The following is a 23525-nucleotide window of genomic DNA, read 5'->3' as shown; positions in this document are numbered from 1 at the left end:
AAACCCCTTTACAACATCCACTCAAGTGAAGAACACTCTCCAAAAAGTAGGTGTGTCAGTATCTATGTCTACCATAAAGAGAAGACTTCATGAGAGTAAATACAAAGGATTCACCACAAGGTGCAAACCATTAATTAGCCTCAAAAAGAGAAAGACCAGAATTGACTTTGCCAAAAAACACCTGAAGAAGCCAGCCCAGTTCTGGGACAGCATTCTTTGGACAGATGAGACTAAGATCAACCTGTACCAGAATGATGGGAAGAAGAAAGTTTGGAGAGGAATTGGAACGGCTCATGATCCAAAGCATACCACATCTCCTGTGGCAGTGTGATGGCATGGGCACGCATGACTTCCAATGGCACTGGCTCGCTTGTGTTTATTCATGATGAGACAGAAGCAGCCAGATGAATTGTGAAGTGTATAAGGATATGCTTTCTGCTCAGATTTACCCAAATGTAGCAAAGCTGATTGGACAGTGCTTCGCAGGTGGAAAATGATTTAAAACATACTGCTATAGCAACCCGGACATTTTTCCAAGCAAAGAAGTGGAATATTCTGCAATGGCAGAGTCAATCACTGGCTCCCAACCCAATCGAGCATGCATTTCACTTGCTCAAGACAAAACTCAAGGCAGAAAGACCCACAAACAACAACTAGCAAAACATCACAAAGAAGGAAAGCCAGCTTTGGTGACGTCCATGGGTTCCAGACTTCAGGCAGTCATTGAAGGATTCTCAACAAATATTGAAAGTAAAATTTGACTCAGGGTTATGTTTATCTGTCCAATTACTTTTTAGCCCCTGAAATTGGTGTTTGTATATAAATAGCTACAATTCCTACTTGAATTAAACCTTAAAGTCTGCACTTCAATTACGTTGTAGTTGTTCCATTTCAAATTCAATGTAGTGGCAGGCAGAGCCCAAATCCTGAAGATTGTAACACTGTCCAAATATTTCTGGGCCTTAATGTATGTATTGATTTTTATCTATATATAATGTGCTGCACGAAGAGAATGAGGATCAATAACACCATCCCAGCTTATACATAAATATTCTGTGGGTGTGTGTGTGTGTCATTTCAGATATTTAGTGTAAGTGATTTTGGAGTAATTTGAGAAGGTGTTGTGTTATTTGCTGTGCCAGAGGGGCACTCAGAGGCCGGAATGTTGACACGGAGGGTGGCTATGAGCCAGGCTCAAAGGCCATCATTCCTCTGAGGGTGCTCGAAGAAAAGGCCATGGCCTAAAACTGGAAAGCAATGATTGCGCTTTAAGAGCATAAGCGCTGCACTGGAAATATGATACTACACATGTGACATGGGAGGGCAGTGTTTGGAATGGGGAATGGGGGGCAACATCTGGAGACTTCAAACCCAATGATAGAAACTACATTTGTATAAGATGTCTAAAACCTTCTTTCTTCTTAAAATTTGACATGGTTTGGTTATACATGTAGATGTTGTACATAATTACAGAATCTACAGAGGATGTCTGTGCAAAAAACATAATCTCTGTTACAGTTAAGGAAATTTAGCAGTTTTTTTGTTTCATTATTCTTACAGAAATGGCCATTCTTAATTTCAGTTGTTGGCAACTAAGCTGTGGCTGGGTTTGGGTGAAACATTGTTTTCCTATTTTTATTTTATACATCAACAATAACAAGGCACATAAAAGGTTCCAAATGAATGTTTGAAAAAAGAAAATAAAAAACAGTCACTCCTATTCCAGAAACAATGATTCATTTGGTCAAGATAATCTACAGATTCTGTTTTGAGTAGTGTCATGCTGGCAAGTGCGGTATCTCTCAAAGCTACTCTTTGGCAGTAGCTGGGGATTGATTTTCAGGAAATATCTATTTTTGGTCCTTTTGGCAACACAAGGGAATTCTATTTCATCCAGTTTGTATAAGAAAAAAAAATCAGTGTCTTAAACCAAAAGCATCTCAACAAATACATATAATAGAATTGTGGAAGCAGGATTAATCACAATGTCTTGCTGAAGTGACTCACAGCCCACATCACATTCAATATGAACATTTTGTGACTCTGAATTTAGTAATTTCATAAGGCATTATTTAAAATTAGGTCTGACATGTTTTACAGGAGAAAAAGCTCCTTCATAGCCACACAATGGAACAGATGAATGGCTAACATTTAGAACTGGCATTTACTATGTTTTGAAAGGGAGTTGTACAGTTAAACAGCAGTTTCAATTCAAGAGTATCTCATGGTTACCATTTTTTAAGTCCAGACCTTCTGTCTTTACCATGGTGCAAGCTGCCAAAGGTCGGTCCAACAACAAAAATGGTTGCATATGGTTTTTCGATTAAACTGAAACTTTGTCCTGACTATTTGCAGCATGGAAACATTTGCCAAATGCAACATTAGCCAAATGCATCCAATGTTAAGAAAACATGAACAGTGGCTTGAACCTTGGTCCGGACTTAAAAATGTGACCATGCCCTGAGATGTTCTGCTTCAGAGTTGAAACTCAGTGATGTTTTGGCTGTGCATGAAACTCAGAGGGGCTCTGTTTGTTAAGGATAACATGACGAGTTACATGGGACTGAAATTGACAGGTTAAAATTTTTCAGTAGTGGTTGACATTGCCAAATGTAAATGTAGAACCTTGATTATATGTTGGGCAAGAGTCATTTTTCACAATTGCATGAGTTCATATTAGTTATGAACTCGCAGCCAAGAGAATAAGCTGCGCTCGTTAATGTGAAAATGATCATCACTGGGGATAATAACCTTGACAAGATTTTTGACAAGACTAGATAGGAAATTATCAAATACAGAATGGCATTTGGGAGGAGTGTGGGGGTGGGGGGTCAAAACCAGAAGAAAGAGGGGGCAATCAGTGACACTAACACTTAGAGAACCTTAAAGACAATGCCCTTTAACGGAAGTATTGTGTTAAATAATAAATACATGCTATGGCTGTTTAATGGCTTGATGACAGTACTACTGTAAGTCATGTAGGTTCCAGGAGAGAAGTTGTCATGCAGACCCTTACTTTCTAAAATTCATGACTTACTCACTGCTCCCAATGCTGCTTTGCAATATGTTTTAGAGGACACTTCTGAGGTTACTTTCACAGACTACTTGATATGTCCACGCTGACATTTACAAGTAATCACTGCAATTGACCTTTAACATGTCCCAGTATACAGTGTGCCTGGCTAATAGTGAGCCACACAGTCTGTCATGAGATTTTGAATGACTTGCTGAATATCATTGACCAGTGGGATGGCTTGGCCAGTAGCTAAGCACACCAAGAATATTTAAAAGTGTTAAACTTATGGCTTGGGTGCTAAAGCAAGGAGCGGGTGTTGCACACTATGTGTGATATCTATTTCTATTTTATCCATAACATCATCCTGGGTTGGGGAATTCTTACTGTTATGGTTCTGTAGTTGGACCCCAATGCCAAGACAAGACTCGGCACCAGAACAGAGAGGTAAGTTCAGAAGAGTTTACTTAGAGGGGGAGCAGTGGATGAACAGTTACTCAAACAGGTGAAGACAGGAATGAGAGAAGCCTGGTTGGGTGAAGCAGGCACCTACTGAGGCAAGTTGGATCCAGTTGGGAGGCACTTGCGTACAAGGACGAGAGAAGCCCAGTTGGGGGACTCGTGGCCAGGCAGGGAGGCGCTTGCATACAGCGACAAGAGAGAGCCAGTCTAGGATGCGTGGCCAGATGGAGAAGCGCTGGCATACACCAGTGAGAAAGGTAAGGACAAGGGATACAAGATGCGACCCTGAACAGATTCAGCATTGTTGACCACCAGAACAGGCAAGAATGATAGTGGTACGGGAGGCAAGTGGTGTGTGTGGGGAAGGTGAGGTGAATGTTGAAAGCAACTCCTGGACAACAGCCTTTTCATTAAGGTAGAGAAATGCACTTCCACACTTCCATGCTTCCTCTGTGGAGTTCCACTCTCTGTTACCACACTGTGTTCCCCCATCTAGAGGGAACCTGATCATCCTCACTGTAGTAGACTGGTTTTCCAAGGCGGTACACCTGGTGTCTCTCCCTGAACCCCCTTCCTCGACAGACAAAGCAGAGCTCCTCATGAAGCATATGTACTGTCTCCATGTACTCCCAACTGACATTGTGAGCAACCGTGGCCCTCAGTTCATCCATCAACTCTGGAGGGCGTTCTGCAAGGAGATTAATACCACGCCCAGACCAACAGCCAGGCAGAATGGGCCGACCAGCACCTTGAGTCGACTCTGTTGCGCATCATCCCTCCTCAAAGAATAAGGACCTAACCTGGGTGGATTACGCGCTAAATGCCCAGGTCAGTGCAGCCACCGGCCTCACTCCTTTCGAATTCTTTCTGGACTCTCAGCCTACTTTGTTTCCTGCCCAGGAGCCCGAGGTTGTGGTTCATTTTGTCCAGGGTCATCTCAGTGATGCCAGTTGTGGAAGACAGACCACGTTTCTCTCCAAAAGGCCAATGATATGCCTGCAAGGAAGCCAATCACTGCCGCACCCCTGCCTCAGAGAACAAGGTGGACCAACAGGTGTGGCTCTCATCCTCGGACTTTCAATTGCAGATGGAGTCCCAAATATGGTCCCTCAGTTCCTGGGTCCTTACCAGATTGAGTGGGCCAACCCAACCCAACAGCAGCACACCTCTGACTTCCCTCCTTGATGCAGCGTATCCACCCAGTATCCAGGATCGAGCCATACTCCATCTCCCTTGACAGCCCACTTACAGACGGTTGACAGCCGATCCGAGTGGTTGGTACAGCAGCTGCTGCGGGTCTGCTGCAAAGTTTGCGGGTTCCGATACCTGGTCGACTAGGAAGGGTAAAGGCAAGGAGTGCAGCTAGGTTTCCCCGTCCCTCCTTAGGGATCCCGGGCTCCTGAAGGAGTTTTACTGGGCCCATCCAAATGAACCGGGCAGGTCACCAAGTGGCACCTGAGCCTGTAACGGCTCAGACATCTGGGCCTTCGCTGTGCCATCCCCCTCCTATCCCAGAAACTGTTGGTGATGACATGGGCACATCTGCGCAATAGAAATGAGCCCTACAGCATTGGCAATGAGGAGCAACACTGCACACCTGTATACAATCCCGCAATCACTACCACATGGCTAATAAACCGGGTTAGCAATCCACTCCTTCCCCAGATCTTGCGACGGTATCCTCGTGAAAAATTCTCTGTATTGCTATTCTCATGCCCAGTTCTGTTGCGTCTTGTTGTTGTCGTCCATCTACTGTATTAACCCCCCTCCACCCAACGGGCATTAAAGCATATCCTGTGTTGCTGCATTTCGATCTGAAGACCCCCTAAAACTTACCTGTATTGCTTGGTCTCGTTCACTTTTCATTGAGCGTAGTAACACAGTCAGGTCCTGGAGCTCTCGTTCTTTCTCCTTTACCTCTGCATTAGCCTGGCAGACCCAACCCCATGTTAGTAACTTTAATAATACGGGTATCTAACAAAGCATTGTGCATGAATCTATAAGTTTGAGCGGCAGACCTGGTCTCTAGCCTGGGTCAGCTCTTTAATCAGCTGCTCGTTGGCCAGATAGTGATCGGCCCTCACGTCCTCACAGCGTCTTTCCCAGTCCAACTCTACCTGGACTCGTTGTTGCTCTAAATCTCGCTCTCTCTTCAGGCCTGCACTTACCTCCTGCTTATACCTGACAAGAGTATTCAGACACGCACATATACAGACACAAATATACATTCACATACAAAATTCAAATTGAAGTATGAAGACACAAGGATACAGCAATATACAAACTATTTTGGAAGCTACCCTAGGTATGATGGGAAGGTAAGCCCCTTCTGACGGGTAACTGAACCCGCGTTCCATTCAGAAAACAATCATATTAATGGTTGTGTATTTGACGTCTAGCTTCATGTGTCACATTCCCACACACACACACATGTGCTGTATATACCGTATCTGATATGTATTTGATGAGGTTTTATGCTAACTAGTGGGAAGGGATTCTCCGTCTCTTAGCAGCAGTACAGAAAAAGAAGAGAATCCATGTTTTTCATCTAATGAGCAATTTCTAAACAAGTGGTAATGTGTCTTTAAATGACTTAAGTGATTACCTTTTCTTACTCCCACCCCCTTTCCCTTTATCTGGTATTCTCACCTTTTGATCTCCCCCCTGCTTCTCTCCACTTCAGCCCTAAACTTGACCTCTCTGTCCTGAAAGGCGATCAGCTCTGTTTCCTTGGCAACCATCTCACTGGAGACTTTAGTGATGTATTCATCCAAGACAGTCTGCGTTGTTTCCACCTGTGTGCGAAGCCTTTTGAAAAAGGAGAGACACACACACACATACATGCACATCAACGCCAGTTTTAAAGATCAAATGGTGACATCATAACCACCTACAGCTGCTGCTGTCTAAAATACAAGCTTTGTCTGCAATGCTATCTTAATGTCATATGTCATATTGTCTAATGTCTAATGCCATGCCTCTCTGTATCCTGTCAGTCTATGCTGTGGTCAGTATTTCAGGGAACATCACAGACCACTTTTAAAAAATTTGTTTATAGAGGTGTCCAGCATTTGTCTTTCAGCAACAGCTGTTTTTGTTGATTCTTGACTTCAAATAAAGTCATCCGAGACCAGGCCTTTTGTTTTAGTCTTCTACCCACATGAATCAGGAAGACCTGACAACTATAAAGTCTAGTACTGTCTTAAAAATTGAAGTAGTACCCTCATATGGGAATGGTGAGTTTATTGTATAACATCATGGCCAGTTAATCTGGCAATCTGTCTTTTTGAACAATTGTTAATCATCATAAAAACATGAAATTGGGGGATTTCCTGCATCCTGTCCTTTTTCTTATTAAGATCTACTACAATGGTTAGGAGCGTTTAGAGATGTTTTTTCTTTTTTGACAAAGATGGCTTCTTTGACTCCTCTCTTGAACCATCTGTCTTCTCTGGCCAGAATACGGACATTGCTGTCTTAAAACGAACGGCCCTTGTCCTTCAGGTGTAGGTGGACTGCCCTGTCCTGAAGTGGTGGCTCTCTGGTGTTGGGCCATGCATTTGTGCAGAGGTTGTTTGGTAGCTTGCACTGAGGTTTGTGACGACGTCTACATTGGAGAGACTAAGCAACCTCTGCACAAATGGATGGGTCAACACAGTTCACATGAGCCACCAGTTCAGGACAGGACAGTCCACCTATGATCTGAAAATCTCAAAATACAATATTTTATACCCAATAGAACATAAACAGCACAGATCGTGAAACTGAGACATTACGCCATTTCACGAAAAATATTGTTTCATTTTGAGTTTGATGGAAGCAACACATATCATAACAGTAAGGACAGGACAACAAAAGGTAGGAAAATAATTGGCACATATCAAAAAAACTAGAGGAGCAGCGGGGACAACTAATTCCTTTAACTTGCAACAGGTCAGTACCATGACAGATGGTTAAATGGCCTTTGCCTGATTGGACATCACTGCACAAGCTACAAGCACTTCTAGAAATCACAATCTGTGAACACAATTCACTGTGCAATTTCCAAATGCAAAGAAGCAGCAATACGTTAACACAATCCACAAACAGCGTACAAAGTGCATAGTACAAAGCACATAGATATTTGAGAGCAACATATGCTCCCATCAAGAAAATGTCTCTACTGGGGAAGGCCTTGCATATTTCAGAATGACAATGCTAAACCACATACTGCATCCATCACAACAGCATGGCTTCACTGAATAGCGTTCAGGTGCTGAAATGACCTGCCTGTTGTCACCAACAGAAAACATTTGGTGAAGCATGAAAAGAAAAATTCAGTTATAAAGGCCCTTGACTGGTAAACAGCTGGAATCCTGCATCTGTCAAGAATGGGACCACATTTCTCTCCAAAACTCCGGCAACTGGTCTCCTCACTTCCTAGATGTTAAAAGGGAGTTGTTGAAAGAGGATGCAACACAATGTTAAACATCGCCCGATTCCATTTTTTTTTGAGATGTTTCACTGCCATCAAATTCAAAATGAGCCAATTATTTCTATCAAATGATAATATGTGGCACTCTCAATATCTGATATGTTTTGTTTATTTTCTATTGGACAGTAAGTATGGGTTAATGAGATTTACAAAACATTGGATTCTGTCAACAGTCGTATCCAAAACATTTGTCACACTGTGTCCCTAGTGGGACTGGGTTATACTTGATTATTTTTTCATCAGTGCACATGTCTTTGCATTGAAATCGAAACACTTTATAGAGGAAGACAGAGATTTTGGGAAATTTGCAGGGTTTTCAAGACCTGTGCAGGAAGACATTTGTATTTGACAATGTATTTTTCTTGTCCATGACTGCACTAGGCAGGTGGAAACTCCCATCCGGCAGGTTTTCTCAGCACAAAGAACATCCCAACACTGAAACAAGCTTATGTACAAGTCCGTACCTGTTTACTCACCATATGAAACAATGATTTACGTGACAAGCTGTTGATGCTTGAATTCACCTAACTGCTGCAGTCCACAAAAAGGGAAGGTATCTATTTTCTTATTTTACAATATCACAAAAATCAGTTTGAGGTGTTACTTAAAGGAAAAGAATATGCTGCTTTTGTGTCTGTGTGTCTCACCTTTGTATTGTCTCATCCTTTTGTTCCATTGCCTCCTGCTGCTCTCTCTGACTACACTGAGCCTGCCCCATCGCAGCAGCTATATCATCCTGCAGTTTGACGATGTGCTGTTCAGCTCTCTGCAGCTGCTCAGTGTGGGCCTGACACTGAGCTTCCAGCTGCCTGTGACAGTCCTGCACCGCCTGGTCTAGACCCTCAGATCTTCACATTCACACAGATGCAAACACAAAAATTCTTCTCAGGGGACATTTACATTTAAAGCATTTTAGCAGTGGTACTGGAACTGCTGACAGTCAAGTCAAGTCAAATTTGATTTAAGTAGTGCTAAATCACAACAGAGTTGTCTCATAATACTTGGCACGTAGAGCCGGACTGGGACACATTCTTTGAAATGATTTACTGAAACCCAGCATTCACCCATAAGCAGGGGCTTGGCAACAGTGGTGAGAAAAAAAAACGTCTTTTATCGGGCAGAAACCTTGGAGCGATCCAAGATCAATGTGTGTGGGTGGCCTTCTGTCTCAACCAGCTGAGGTAGAAGAAGAGTGAAAGAGAAAGACAGAAAGGTAGAAAGCAAGTATGTGGTAGTGACAACGGTGCATGAGGGTTTGGAGGGCCAAGCACAAACAACATCATTCTTAAAACAAGAGCAGTGCGAACAGCTTCAAGGTTCTGTTGACATAATTCAATCATGGCTTCAATATTCATGACAGAAACAATATAATGATGGGCGCCTGGCAGGACTGCTACTGCAGATCAAGCCATGTCTCCTGTTGAATTAAAGCCACAGTAACCTGAAAAGCTGTAAGCATCTTTCAGGTATAGTCATTTTTATGCATTTCATCATATTTTACAACATAGGTCTATGGCAATATATATAAATTGTCATTCATCAGATACCACTTTTTTATAATATTTCATATCGGATTTTAATACTGAAAAATGTGGTGCATAATTTTCCTTTTTTACCTCATTAAACGTGTCTAGTAGCTAAAAGTAAATGTTAAACATCTTTAAAAAAACAACATAACACTATCTCAAAATAACTACTATTACAAGAGCTGCATTATTACAATAGTATCTCAATAGCATCTACATTCAGTTATAGCACAGCTCTATTGTCTTTTGGAAAAAAACAGAATGTACTTTTTAAAGTAACTCACTTCTTAATATGGTCCTCCTCCGCCTCCTTCAATTGGGTCTCCATTAGTTTCACTTTGTTCTCCAGCTCCTTTATCCTAAAATAGACAACATTCACAAAAACTGAAGCATAAACACACACACACATACATACACACACACACACACACACACACACACACACACACACACACACACACACACACACAGGGTGCAGTGACATACCTGCTGTCCTTAGCAGCAGTGAGGTCAGTGATGGCCCGTTCTTTGTTCAGCAGCTGGGTTTGTAACTGCTGACACAACTCCTCCGATGCTTTGAGAGCCTCAGTAGCCTGGATCCCTGCTTGTTGCTCAGCATCTCTATCATTGGACAGCAGTTTCATCTGGATGTGCACATGCACACACAAAAACACACAGCACACCATTATTAACATGAAGCAGAGGCTTTGTGGAAAAATTTGAGAAGAATTGTCATTATATTTTCACCGTGGCATTGTTTGCCAGGAGCACAGCATGCATGTTGTCCATTTTTAAGTTGAACTCATACTCTTGCTGTCTGAGCTGAGTGTCAAATGCCATGATCATCTCCTGCGGGCCAGAAACCACCATTAGAACCTCCTTCATCAAGTAAATGCAGTTTGAAACTGCAGAATAGACTGTTATTATGATCCATTAAAATAGAGGGGGAAAGACTTGCAAAAAACTCATGCAGCTGAACTTTTACTTGAGTCTTACAAATAAAGCAAACTGGATGAACTAAAACCAATATCATATCTGACACTTGACAGAAATTGTAGATCTACACAAATTCTACTACTGTCAATAAACACTTCCTCTAGAACTCCTTACAGTATATTTGAAATGAACATACATGTGAAACTTAATAATGATAATGAAACTGTTATCGCAAGCATTTATCAGTTTGTGATAAACACTATCACAAACTGAATTGTGACAGTGTTTATGGCTAGACAAAGATTATTGTCCGATTAAAATACTTTTTGTATCGTGTATATATTATTCAATTTTCTATTAGGCGGTTGTGATACATTTAAATGGTTATCATTGAACAGACGTTTTGTGCTTGTTAGTAACTGGAGGCTGTTTTCCTTTTTTTTTTGATTTTTTCTATGTTATAAATCCCTTGCAGGAAATTTCTTTCTGTATTTAAACCCATCATGGATGAATCATAAGTGGTGGGAAGCTAAGGTGACTGGTGTTACTAACTGGGCTGACTGCTTTGTGAATTACCCCCTTGTCCCCATGAGTAATTTGCTTAACAATTGATTTTTAAAATGTGAAGATAATCACATAGCTAAACTGTTAATTAGACCCCTTTAAAAATCTGCAGTTTATTGACTAACATTCAGCAGGGGAGGGATTACTTGACAATTCATTGATCTAATCCAGCCGGCACGTTTGTATTCTCTCTTATTAATGTGTTTCTGGTGCTTTGTACAACAATAACTGTAAAAGGAAAAGCGGCTTCTGCCGTCTAGTGCTTTTGTGTTTTGGGGACAGTTAGTAATCTTATTTGGTGAGCGCCAGATAAACAGCAGATTCTATCCCCAGTGCAAACATTATCCTATAATCCATTCAATCAGTCTGTGTTAGCGCCTTCTCATCTTACCTGACAAACACACACGCACACAGGGAAAACACACATACACATGCTTAGACATACAGTGTGCGCACACAAAGACAAAAAGAGCCAATTAAGTGAGACAAATTCAAGGAGGCTCTTTTTGTGGGTTCATACAAAGGTCTTCCATTGATCCCCTCTGAATGTCTGGCCACTCTACCAGTTATTTTTGTCCTGCAGAGCACATAGCCTCCCGAAAAGGTTACTGCCTGTGGGGGGCTTGAGGAATAACATTGCATGTGTGTCACTAGCCCAGTGTGTTTTCCAGTGTTGTTGGGTCATACCATGAATGAAGCCTGGAGAGGCCCCCAAGCATTAGATATTAACATTACAAAACATACATCAGAAACCTTGGGTTTTAAGCTTTTCTGCACATACTGCAGCTCTGTATTTATGGGATATGACAAGTGTGCATGGATTGATAAATGTGGACGTGTATTTTTCAATGGGAATTTTGTTCATGATGATATATATACTGTATATTGAAAATTATAACAAACAGAAGCTGAATCCTCTAGCTGCTTTTTGCTTACTCTTGTTCATTTGTTCCTGTTTTGGTCTGGGGTAGGACATTTTCATTTTGTAAATCATTGTTTGCTGCTTTAAAGTAACTTCCTCTGGGTCCAGGTTGATGCCATTGTCTTGGCCAATGGGCATCCAAATCAACAGCTAAACTGATTTATCCATCTGGATGTGAGGAAGAGAAAGCTGTAGTGTTGCATGGGGACTGCACACGGCATGTCACTGACTACAAACATTAATAGATTTTCAAAGGTCAGCAAGCTGCAGTCTTTTCCTTTCAAACCGAATTATTCAGACATCCTTTGATTCCATACTTTCTGGTTCTGGAATAACAGTAAATTAATCTATGTTCTGCTAGTAAATGTTCCTATTCTTGACTGAATTCATCTCCATATGCCCGTACACCCTAGGTATGAGAAATATTTGGTAATAATAGGTATGATGGTTGTTTTTAAATGGTTTGTTGATCAACATCTGACACAGAATCGGAATCAGAGTCAGAATTTCTTTATTTGGCAAGTAATTTTACAACAACATGGAATTTGCTTTTGTTAACGATGCTAAACAGACGATATGCAATAAGCATTGAATAAAGTGAAAATAAAGTGAAATCGGGGCGATCGTGGTTGGTGGTGCAAAATGGCAACTTGTGCAAAGTAGTGCAATAGAGAGGTAGGGACAGTGTCATTTGTGGACCGGGCACTGTCCCCCACTGGGATTATGAGATATGAACCTCTGTGAGCTCTGTTGTAAAATGATTTAATCTGGTTTCAACATTTGTATAGTTCATAATGGTCTTCTAGGGCAGCGGTCCCCATACCCCTGTTGGACCGGTACCGGTCTACGGATCATTTGTTACTGGTCCGCAAAGAAAACCTTTCTTGGTACAAATTATAGTTTTTTCATTAGACTGTTTCCGCTTTCACCTTACTGCCACACTTAATATTGTAATTGCCAAATAGAAAATGTAATCGTTGTATTCAGATTAAATATTGTGAACTGACGGAAGTTTTTTATCATCGAACTCCCAAGCCTCTAACTGGTCCGTGGAAACATTTTCATTCTTAAAACTGGTCCCTGGTACAAAAAAAGTTGGGGACCACTGTTCTAAGGGGTGGGGGTGTCTCCAAAACATCAGTTTAGCATGAAGGAAACTATTTTTGGTTATTATTCAACCTCTATTTCCAGGCTGGATTTGCCACCATTTCACAGGATTTGATTTTGAATCCAGAAACATTATAAACCTCATTCACAGTAAACACACAGACAACATTGTGCATTAAATGTTGATGTAAAATTATCCTTATAGATGACTTATGACCAGCTTCCACATGAAACACCTTGAATGAAAACCGGTGCCTTAAATTTTTAGTGGGAAAGCAACAGTACCCTATGTAAAGACACGTGCTAAGGGGTTGGATGTCAGTGGGACTTAGAGGGTCCAAAGTCCTAGCAGAAAGTGAAGTGTGGTAGAAGAGAGTGTGAGTGTGTGTGTGTGTGTGTGTGTGTGTGTGTGTGTGTGTGTGTGTGTGTGTTCACCTGTTTCTGTTGGGTCATCTGTGCTTCGAAATCTTGAACTCTGCGCTGTAAATTCCATTTCAGCTTTTCATACTCTTCTGTTTGCTTGTCAGTTTGCGATGTTATCGAGCTGCCAGTGGGGCATCCACAACGACACAAAACAAACACATCATGCACACATGCATGGGTGCGCACGCACACACACACACGCATACAGATTCTAGGGTGCATTAACATCCCTGCACAAAAACGAAATTGTAGGTACATGTCTATGTGGACAGAGGATCCTATCCATAGGGAAGAATTGAATAAATCATTTCATAGCCAACGTGAGGCACATGTACTATATTTAGGAAAGGTCAGACTGAGATGGTGTGAAGACAAACAGAGGAAAATAGCAATTAGGTAGAAAAATTTAGTGCAGTACAATTTTTTTCCCTTCCAGATCTACTTTATAGTAACAAGCAGTGTGGCAAAAATAAACAGTATAATATTACTATTACTACTCTTCATACCCAACTGTTCTCCTGTCCAAAGCTGACATACTTGCCCTTTTCTTTGGATCCCCTCCAGTTCATCTCATGTACTCTCAGACCTATCATACTACATGTCTCCAGTTATGTCCATGTTACGTTTACCTTTTCTAGACTGATCAAATGTCACTGACAAAAAAAAAAAAATAGTTGGGTTCCACACTTCTAGTCTCCCATTTCTGATGTTTAATTGCTGGTTAAACTCAAAGCTAAAAGGTATTTCTCTACTTTCCCCTTGTGTCACCTGACCATGCTGAAAGTTTGAAGGGCTTCACACATTTTATGGTTCTTTAAAAATGCTACTGGCGCCAAGTTAATAAAGTCAATGGTCTAAATGATAAATTCATTTAGAATGACAGAATGACTTTCAGAGTGTTTCTAAAACCACATTGTTTACTGCAGCTGAATCAAATTGTGATGTTTTTTTTATTTTGACAGGTGCACAAGTGGCTGTTAACCATGAAGTGATTACAAAATAAATCTGCCTTGGAGCCCGCTTGATTCGTATTGTGTATTTTTGCACAGCAAACAGATTGCCCCTCAATTGAACTATTATTTGGAGTTATGAATTGCCTCCAAACTCGATCCCACTTTGATGTGAAAATTTCAAGGGTTGTGTGCTGTTTGTTGGCATGGATTTTTCTTATGGAAAAAAAACAGAACACTTTATCAGATTAGCGTGTGATTGGTGTCATATAGTCGGCAATAATGTGTTATGAATGAAGCTTGATTAAGTTGCGTCGTGATGAAGTTTCATGATGTTCAACTAGCACTTATATTCAAATTGTTTTTTCTTTTTCTTTTAATCAGGGCGCAATTCCAAGTCTTACACAGGTGGCGAGGCTGCTACAAGCTCTGATACTGATGACAGGCCAAGGCTTGGCCACAACATCCAGACTCACCAACTGAGCTCATCCAGCTGAAGCCTCAGTTGTGAGGCATTTTCCAGGCTGACATTGAGTTCTTCCTGTTTCTCCTTAGCCTCTTTTGCTCTCTCCTCCTCCAGCTTGGCAATGTGAATGCGGAGACGATTCAGCTCCTCTTGCCTGCAAATGACAGACAAGTTTCTGCATAGTAAGTAGAGCCACTCTGCCAGGCCAATTACTCTCCTCTCCTGGACTCTGGTCATATAGCAGACATTTAATCCGGTTCCATAAAGTCACCCTGTCTACACTTTATCCAAGGAGAGATTTGCTCCTTTTAAGAGAATATGAGAGAATCCCCAGCGAGTTCAACCAAGGAAAAAAAAATCAAAGTATCATCTTTGAGTGAAATTAGTTGGCACATGTAGTTCTTACTTATTAACAAAAGATTTGTCTTGCACAGTTTTAAAAGTAATTAGAAATGCAAGAGGGTCCCATTCTTTTATAATCCAGGTTTAAATACACACATCCATTCTACTATAGCCATTATGTGACATTTAAGACCACGGTGCGTTTTTTTTTTTTGTCTTTCACTGGTAAGTCTCTATGTAAAAGCTACATCACAGCTTTTAACATACACGGGGCTTAAACCTCTAAAATATTTTTTCAAAGCTCATGCAAGGAAGGTTACGGGGCTTTTGTGGTAGCACCAGTCAAACCTGTCAGCTTCTGGGAGGTGTTTTTCTGATCAAGTACCAGCCCTAGAGGGGTACCTCTACTGAAGACCACCTGAACAACTCCCTAATCTGACAAAAACTGCGCTATAACCTTTTTACCCTTTAGCTGGGTTCACCAGCTGTATAATTTTTTGTTATCTTGAAGTCATCTTCTAAAGCATCGTCCAAGTCAAGGCCATGTTTTTGAATGGTTCCTGTTATGCGCCTTTTCTCCCTTCACAACCATGATAACAGAGACCTCCTTTGTGGCCCTCTGGATGGGACTTGGACTGTTTGCCCGGCCTGTATCCCACCACCACACATCCCGTATTGTGTGTTTTATTAGCCTTCTGTTTTTCCTTTAGCTGGGTTTTTATTCCTGTTAAAAATGCAGGATTACTGAGTTCATTAGCCGATTATTCCAATTATTCATTGTACTCATGCAATTTCACTGTGTGTATCACTGTTCACTGGATTTTGTTTTGTTGCGCTGAAAGGTTTCTTTTGCTTTCACTGATTGTGCACCTTGTAAGTTAATGGCACTCTGCAGGCTCCTTCAGGAATTGGTTGCCACATTTGCCTGTTCTGTTTCAAGCTTTCGCTGCTGGAGGAATATTATGTTCATTATGAAACGAAAATTTATGAGTGTCAAAGCAAACTTCATTTGTGACCTCATGTCTGGGAAAAGGGCCTTGAATGAAAACTCCACTATTTATCGCTTTCAGGGTGGATAGAAACAAGATGTCCTACAGTCAGTGACGTGCAGTCAGTAGAGGCAGGGGAGGCCGGGCCTCAGCTGTCATCATGGAAAGAAAAAAATGCAAAATGAAAAAACAAATTAAATTGTTATATTTATTCAGTGATTTGTACTGTAAAGTTATTTTCCACGTAGCTTCACCATTTTTAGTTTTTTTTCAAAATCACAAAAAAAAAAATTTCACATTTACCGTTCGAATATGAAGACGAGACGTCTGGTGACGTGGCAATCAGCTGAGCCCACTATGGATTGCGTAATGATTCTGCTAACTGTGCCACCATGCTATGCACTGAGACCATATTCCTGTCTCTATGGATGCCACTATTAAAAAAACACTTTAATGTAGCTGATATGTCAAATTTTTTCGTCAACAGCAGTAACGTGTTTCTCTTGTTTCTCCTAATCATAAAATGACTGCGAAGAGACATTAAGTGAGGCACGCAGTGACGGGGCCTCATGGTAGGGGGCAGGTAGGGGGCACCGCTGATCCCAGGGATCCTTCTTACTACTCAGCTACAGAATAACAGAATTAGCAATAGCCAGCTACAGTAAACAGTTAGCAAGTCAAGCACAGCCATCCAGCTATTTTCTGCGCATCTCATCGGGCTGTATAGCTCACAAACGGTGAGGGATGAATGTAAATCTCCTGGGCAGCTTCTCAACTTTTTGGCCAGAAGGATCTCATTCAAACTGTTCCCGAGGCCCTTCCAGTTACGACAGCATCAGTGGAGCGTTCATTATCGGCACCGAAAAAACTAAAAACATTCAGTCGGAACAGGAGCGATCAAGGACGACTGTCTTCACTGGCAATGATTTCCATTAAGGCAGAGAGACTTTTAAAACTGAAGAAAGAAACGGAAGACTTCTACAAGCAAGTTATCGATGCTTCAGAGGGAGTGGCGCATGGACTTCATTCATAAGTAAAGGTAAGAGATAATAACGTTTTTACTTACATGTTTTTTTTTCTATGCTACAGTTTGTATATGTAAAGAATGCTGATATGATATTTTAAATAAACGTCAACTGCTACCAACAAAATGGTGAATAAGCCACTCTGTATATTTCATATGTTTGTAAATCTGACTGCGATGACATCAGTGCCTCACCAGCCATGAACCTCACCGCACGTCACTGCCTACAGAATATTCTACTTTAAAAAAGAAAAAAGTGAAGACCACTTGTTGTCTTAAAGGAAGATATAAATAAATGTATTAATTTTAACTTGGTATCTTCTTGTTATTTCAAGAACAAACAGAATTGTGAAAGAATTTGTCTGACTTTGACTGTGACAACTTTTTTTTCTTTCTTTTTGTAAATTCCAATGTAATGTACCCTATTTCACCCTTTGTGAAATGCTTTACCTTTGAAGCAGGAAAGAAAATTTATCAAAGCTGTTTTTATTATTCTTTCCTTGATTTTGGTGCTGATATTTACATGCTTCAGTTCCTCCGGGAAACTAGATTCTACATATCAGGGTACATTTTATCTTATCACGGGTTGCACTTCTCACACTGTTTTTTCAATTATATCTGAATGAGCATAATGGTACTCTTCATACTAAAGCTGAAAAAATCCACAAGCTTATATTTGGTGTGAAGACTAATGGGTGAGGTACCAACAAATGTTCCCAAGGTGTGCACAGTATTTGGGGAAAGCAGCTTTCTCCTTTTATGACTTTTGGCCATTGATGAGCTGTGAAATACCATTAGCTGAGAAACACTCCCCTTTATACTACCTTGAAAGGTCGCCTGCAAATCGCGCTGAGGGAATTGTGGTTTCACAGAATCTTGACCTTAACAGGACTTTGCTTTGGCCTGTAGGCCTCTCTTCTTCTACTCTTTCTTCCTGTTGAGTTTATGCAGTTTTCTGCATTGTACGTGTTTTTCTGTCCTGCTCTACTGTCTAGGACTCCAAGGAAGAAGAGATCTCATATCCCAGCCAGACTGTCTTTGCTTAACCAGGGCAAAACACATCAATTTGGATCAACAAGTCTAAGATGAACTGCTATACCTGTCATTCTCCAGAGCAAGAGCCTTGGCAGTTATGATGTCGTACTTTCCAAGCTCTCGGTCCTGTTCATCTAGGATAGTCAAGTTGTACTGGAAGTCCTCTGTCAGCTGCCAGTACTGTTTCCTGCAAGATTCAAAAAGAATTACAGAGCGGTTAGTAAAATGACTGATTTCAGAATTTCATGTACGTGGTGAACGAACGACTAAATGCGATACATAGGTTTCTTTTATTTATTATAAGTGAATGAAAAAAATGTTTGGTTACAATCTTGGAATGCTTGTTCACAAAGAGAGAGCTTTGACCACACATATATACTGAGGTAGTAACATAATGCCATCCGTCTCCTTTGCTAGTACCACATTTTCTTCTAAGACATTTAAATTAATCAATGAGGGAATTGCATGTAACCGCTGGCTGCAAGCCTTGTACTGAAAACAAAACGGACGGTTTATTTAAGATGTACCAGACTTTTGAACGATTCAATTAAGATTTTCTATTATTACTGACGCATCAGTGTAGGGTTGTTTAAAAACACCCTCTACCTAAAGAAAGAAAGATTAGAAATGACTCCTTTTGTAATAATGTGGTTGACAGAAGTCTTGAGGTAAAATATCGTAACACTTGGGGTCACTAGCGTACTAGGTCAGGCAAGGAATGCAGAGTTCAGGGACACATATATCAGGTTGTCATCAAGTATGGCACTTGAGCTGACCACACACAAAAAAAATCCTCTTGCAGTGTGAAAAAGTAAATTTGGAGTCTGTAAATTTCTTTGATGTGGAAAAAGTAGTTATTTTTAGCTGTTGTGTTGAATTTATGTTATAAGCTTGTAGTTACCGTTTTCACTGCTAACCTCAAACTTAGCTGTTGCATGGTAATCCTGTCAGAGTCTCTGTAGTGGCAAACTATAGGACCTATTTCTTTATGCAAAGACAATTAAATGATTGTAGAGAAAGGAGCCGAGACACGCCAACATGTTTCCTAAAATAATATTTGTTTAAAATAATATATATAATATTAGTTATGTACCGGACATTTGAAGTATCACAAGCGCCAAGATGCTATAAGCTAAAGAAGGTTTTATTCAATTACAGTATCCAGATTTTATATCTGTTTGTTACTAACATATACTTTAGTGTAAAGCCAGGACTCAAGAATGCTATAAGACCTCTTTAAAGTGTGTATATAGGAAACCCACACAGACACAGGGAAAACATGCAAACTCCACACAGAGAGATCCTCTTGGTGCAATGGAGCCAGGGTCCTTCGTGCTGAGGCTGAAGCGCTAACCACTGTGCCACCGTGCAGGCCCATAAAGACTAACTAAACTGTTTATTTAAACTTTCAAAAGTAGGATGCCTACAGTGATAGCTGTTGTTGATGATCAAGGTAGAACAAAATAACTATTCACATTGTTATTGCAAACATTGGCATGTATATTATCATAGAGCCACAAAATCTGTATATCCCAACTGTGCGTGCATGATATTTACAGCACGGTACAGTATGATATATCAGCTACTGTATTTCATAGGCTTAAAGGCTAACCTTGTGGTATCTCTCAAGTCATATATTTGGGGTTTTTGTCCAAACCGATAGGCGTCATTGGCCCGGCACAATAGAGGTATGATTAGCTTTGTATATAGCTGTCACAGCATCGTGAAAATAGCATTTTAACATTTAAACAGAGACATGTTATTCTAAATAGAATGTCATGGTTCTTCTTGATATTCCACAGACTCCCATTGTTGTGGGCTTGAAGTAGATATTCTCTACAGGTGTTTCAAAACCTGTGCAAATAAAAAATATCTGCGAAAGGTTGATACCAAAAAAGCCAGGTGAGGAAATGGGTTCTTTTGTAACTTAACATTTTAAAGTTCAAATGTTCACACTAAATATCTTTTCAGTTGAAATGTGTTTACTAAACTTTTCCACACAGAAGGCAAGAACATTCTTCTCATTTTACACATTTTCACTTTGCTTTGTGCTTTCACAATTACAAAGCTAAATCTAATGAAAGAATATGTGAAGGAAATCAGCAAACAATGAAAAAGGTTAAGAAATCTATTTATAAAAATTATAAAAATCATACTCAGCACACGCACGCACACACACACACACACACACACACACACACACACTCAGCACACAGAAAAACACACAGTAAATGAATTTGGTCGTGACATTAAATTTAAAATGGTCTATTTGAATATGTCAGTTCAAATGTTGCAAGAAACAGTGCTTCCTGTGCAGCTCACCAACCAGATTTGAAAGTAGTCCCTACATTACTGGTAATCCCAGTTAATAACAGAGATAGATATTTGTTTATTTGCACGATGGTAAAAGATGGAAAGTATAGCACCAGCAACCATACTGAGACACTAATGACTGTGAAAAAGAAAAAAATAAAAAGATTTGGGGACAAAAAGTCCCAAAATGAATTTAAATTATTTAAAGCAATGCATTTTCAAATAAAACAAAAAAATACACAGAAATTTCAAAAAAAACAGATTGTGGAATTCTTCCTTTCAACTTTGTCAGCTCCATTTTGTAAAGTCAATTTTCAGTCTAAAATTTCACAGCCACACTTGCGATAAGAGGTACCTGAGGGAGGAACATTCTTCCTGAGACTTCTGTAGTGAGGTCTCCAATTGATGGATCCGTAGAGCCTGGAGCTCCTTCCACTCCCTCTCTTTGTTGGCCACCTGAGCCTCCAGGTCCCCCAAGGCTCCATCCCCATCTGGGTGCATGTTGGACCTATGACACAGCACATTATTAGCAAGAAAATGGCAGTTAGGCAATATTAAAAATAATCAGAAAATGATTGAAAATGAGCAGCAATGTCCCTGTAAAATAACCAAGCCTGGAAAATAAATAAATTAGTAAATATGGCAGGAAATTACAGAGAAAGTAAAAGAATGGAGGACCAAAACACTTTTAACCTATCTAATTGGGAAGAGATGAGATGGTCACATTTGCACAAGTTAATGGGGTTACTAAAATACTTATCATTGTGGTGCAAACACACTGTTAGTATTGTGTGTGGAATATGTGTTACTGCAACAACCCGACAGACACTGTGTATTACAAACCGTCATCTTTTTTTCATTCATTCTCTCATCCATTATTTGAACTGGGATGGGTCAATTGAACCATCCCATTTTTCATTGGGCGAGAGCAGGGGTTCACCCTGGACCAGCCAATCACAGGGACAAATACTGTATAGAGACATAAAAGAGTCAATATACAACAGTGAGTTCCCTGAGTCTCTCTGGTACTTCAGTTTTGCAGGGTGCCCCTGGTCTGTGGTGGTCAAAAGCCACCAACAGTAGTCAAAGAAAGAAAGCTAGTGAACATGTGACAAGAGTTATTGATGACTAAAGCTCAATAAAAAACTTTGGAGTGAAGATTGCACAATGTGATCTGATGCAACAGGCCAATGACTGGAGCTTCAAGCGAGACATTGGGCTCTATCATTCACATGGTTATTTCCTTTATGTGTGGCATCAACCTTAACGTTGATGAAGGGTGTTTTTTTTTTTTTTTTACCCTTACCAATTATATCTTATTATCTTTATGTTATTATCTTTGTTTATTCCTGTTAATTTCTTCCTGTTGATTTATTCTATTTCCTTCTGTATGGAGCGTCTAAGACCACTCAATTTCCTCACAGTTCGATAAAGTATTTCTGAATCTGATGCAAAGAAAAGGTATGTCAAAACGGCATTGGCTCTTTCAGCAGGATAATGCACCCTAGCTCACTGCAAAAATGGTCCAGGAATACTTAGGGAGCCACAAGGGGAGGGGGCTGCGTGGCTCGAGGGGTTAGAGCAGTCGTCCCGGGAGCCGAAGATTCCTGCTTCGATTACTGCATTCCTCCTAGCCAGTCTAAGTGTTGTTGAGCGAGATGCTGAACCTCACTGTTCCCCTGACCCTGCTCATGGATCATGATGGGTTAAATGCAGTGGTCAAGTTGTGCTGTAAGTGAATGTGACAATAAAGGTATTTCTTATAGAGTTTCAGGTGTGTATTTAGCCTTTGAATTCTGCAGCTCTCACTCCAGTCAAGCAAAACAAACCACATACACAGAGGCCCTACCTCACAATTTTCAGGAACCAAGAGGATCTGCTGCTAAAGTCTTGGTGCCGGATACCATGGCACACTGTCAGAGATCACGCTGTTCATGGCATCAAGAGTCAGAACTGTTTGGAAGAGAAGGGGGGACTTTCACTGTATTTAACATGTTGGTCCTAATGTTATGCTGAGCATACATTGCTACATTTGACCAGGCCTGTATGACATTAAAACGTAGATTTGCCAACAGGGGAAGTTTAATTTTGGTTGGGTAACATATACCACATTAGAATATTGTTCTGAGACTGAATAAAGTTAAATGCTAGGGGAAAAAACAAGTTTCGCTGGGACACTTAAGTATGAACGCACTGAGTCAAATATAGTGCGCTCTCTCTCTCTCTCTCTCTCACTCACTCACTCACTCACTCACTCACTCACTCACTCACTCACTCACACACTCACACACACACACACACACACACACACACACACACACACACACACACACACACACACACACACACACGCGCGGAGAGAGAGAGCGAGGGAGTTTGCCTGCGAACACAGTGTACCTTTAGCCTTCGACCTACCTTTAGCCTACGTTACTCCCGTTTGGCCTCCTACGTCTTCATGGATAACGGCCAGTCCACATTATTTATCATTAAGACCAAAAAAATAAATAAACAAGGAGCTAAAACTGCACGCAACAACCTTCATTCTCCGTTTTGAAAAGTTACATATGGGTATCCATGGAAACTGCCCTCCACTCAAATACTTCCCCCCGAAACAATGGAAGTGAATAGTTCCCCTCGTTGCGTTACAACATTGCAACCTTTTACGATTACTTCTTCCCAACCGCGAGGTAAACAGCGAAACAAGAACAGTCTCTAAAAAAAAATCAAATAAAAGCAAAACGTTTCAGACCTTTAACAATTAATCATCTTTTCGACTCGGAACGAAGGGAGAAAATTGTGCCTTACTGTATTAAAGTTCATGAACAGTTAATGAGTGTGACTACGTAACGGGATATCTCATCTTATTCTTCATTTGTTTTATAATAATAAGAAAAATAACAACAACAATAACAATAATTTTTATTATTTAAATATTATTATCATTATTATTATTGTTGTTATTTTTGTTATTATTTTATT

At 40.5% G+C, this 23525-nt stretch overlaps 1 protein-coding gene across 1 annotated transcript in view; it reads right to left on the bottom strand.

Annotated features, from left to right (window-relative positions):
- The window catches only part of ccdc57 (coiled-coil domain containing 57), a 34800-nt gene extending 11702 nt beyond the window's left edge, over positions 1-23098 (bottom strand). Inside the window, exons 1-13 of the mRNA XM_086140513.1 lie at positions 22962-23098; positions 22396-22499; positions 20902-21054; positions 18298-18420; positions 14854-14997; positions 13440-13548; positions 10223-10324; positions 9962-10119; positions 9760-9834; positions 8597-8797; positions 6125-6283; positions 5494-5656; positions 5312-5404 (exon numbers count right to left, since the gene is read on the bottom strand). Of these exons, the coding sequence (XP_085996639.1) occupies positions 5312-5404; positions 5494-5656; positions 6125-6283; positions 8597-8797; positions 9760-9834; positions 9962-10119; positions 10223-10324; positions 13440-13548; positions 14854-14997; positions 18298-18420; positions 20902-21047 (1473 nt within the window). The 5' untranslated portion in view covers positions 21048-21054; positions 22396-22499; positions 22962-23098. The remainder of the gene's footprint in view (positions 1-5311; positions 5405-5493; positions 5657-6124; positions 6284-8596; positions 8798-9759; positions 9835-9961; positions 10120-10222; positions 10325-13439; positions 13549-14853; positions 14998-18297; positions 18421-20901; positions 21055-22395; positions 22500-22961) is intronic.
- Positions 23099-23525: the final 427 nt, after the last annotated feature.

The sequence above is a fragment of the Fistularia commersonii genome, chromosome 33, assembly GCF_037954325.1.
Source record: "Fistularia commersonii isolate RoL2024-O1a breed Wild chromosome 33, RoL_Fcom_v1.0, whole genome shotgun sequence".
In the NCBI taxonomy this organism is placed as follows: domain Eukaryota; kingdom Metazoa; phylum Chordata; class Actinopteri; order Syngnathiformes; family Fistulariidae; genus Fistularia; species Fistularia commersonii.
This window is presented reverse-complemented; position numbering and strand designations above follow the sequence as displayed.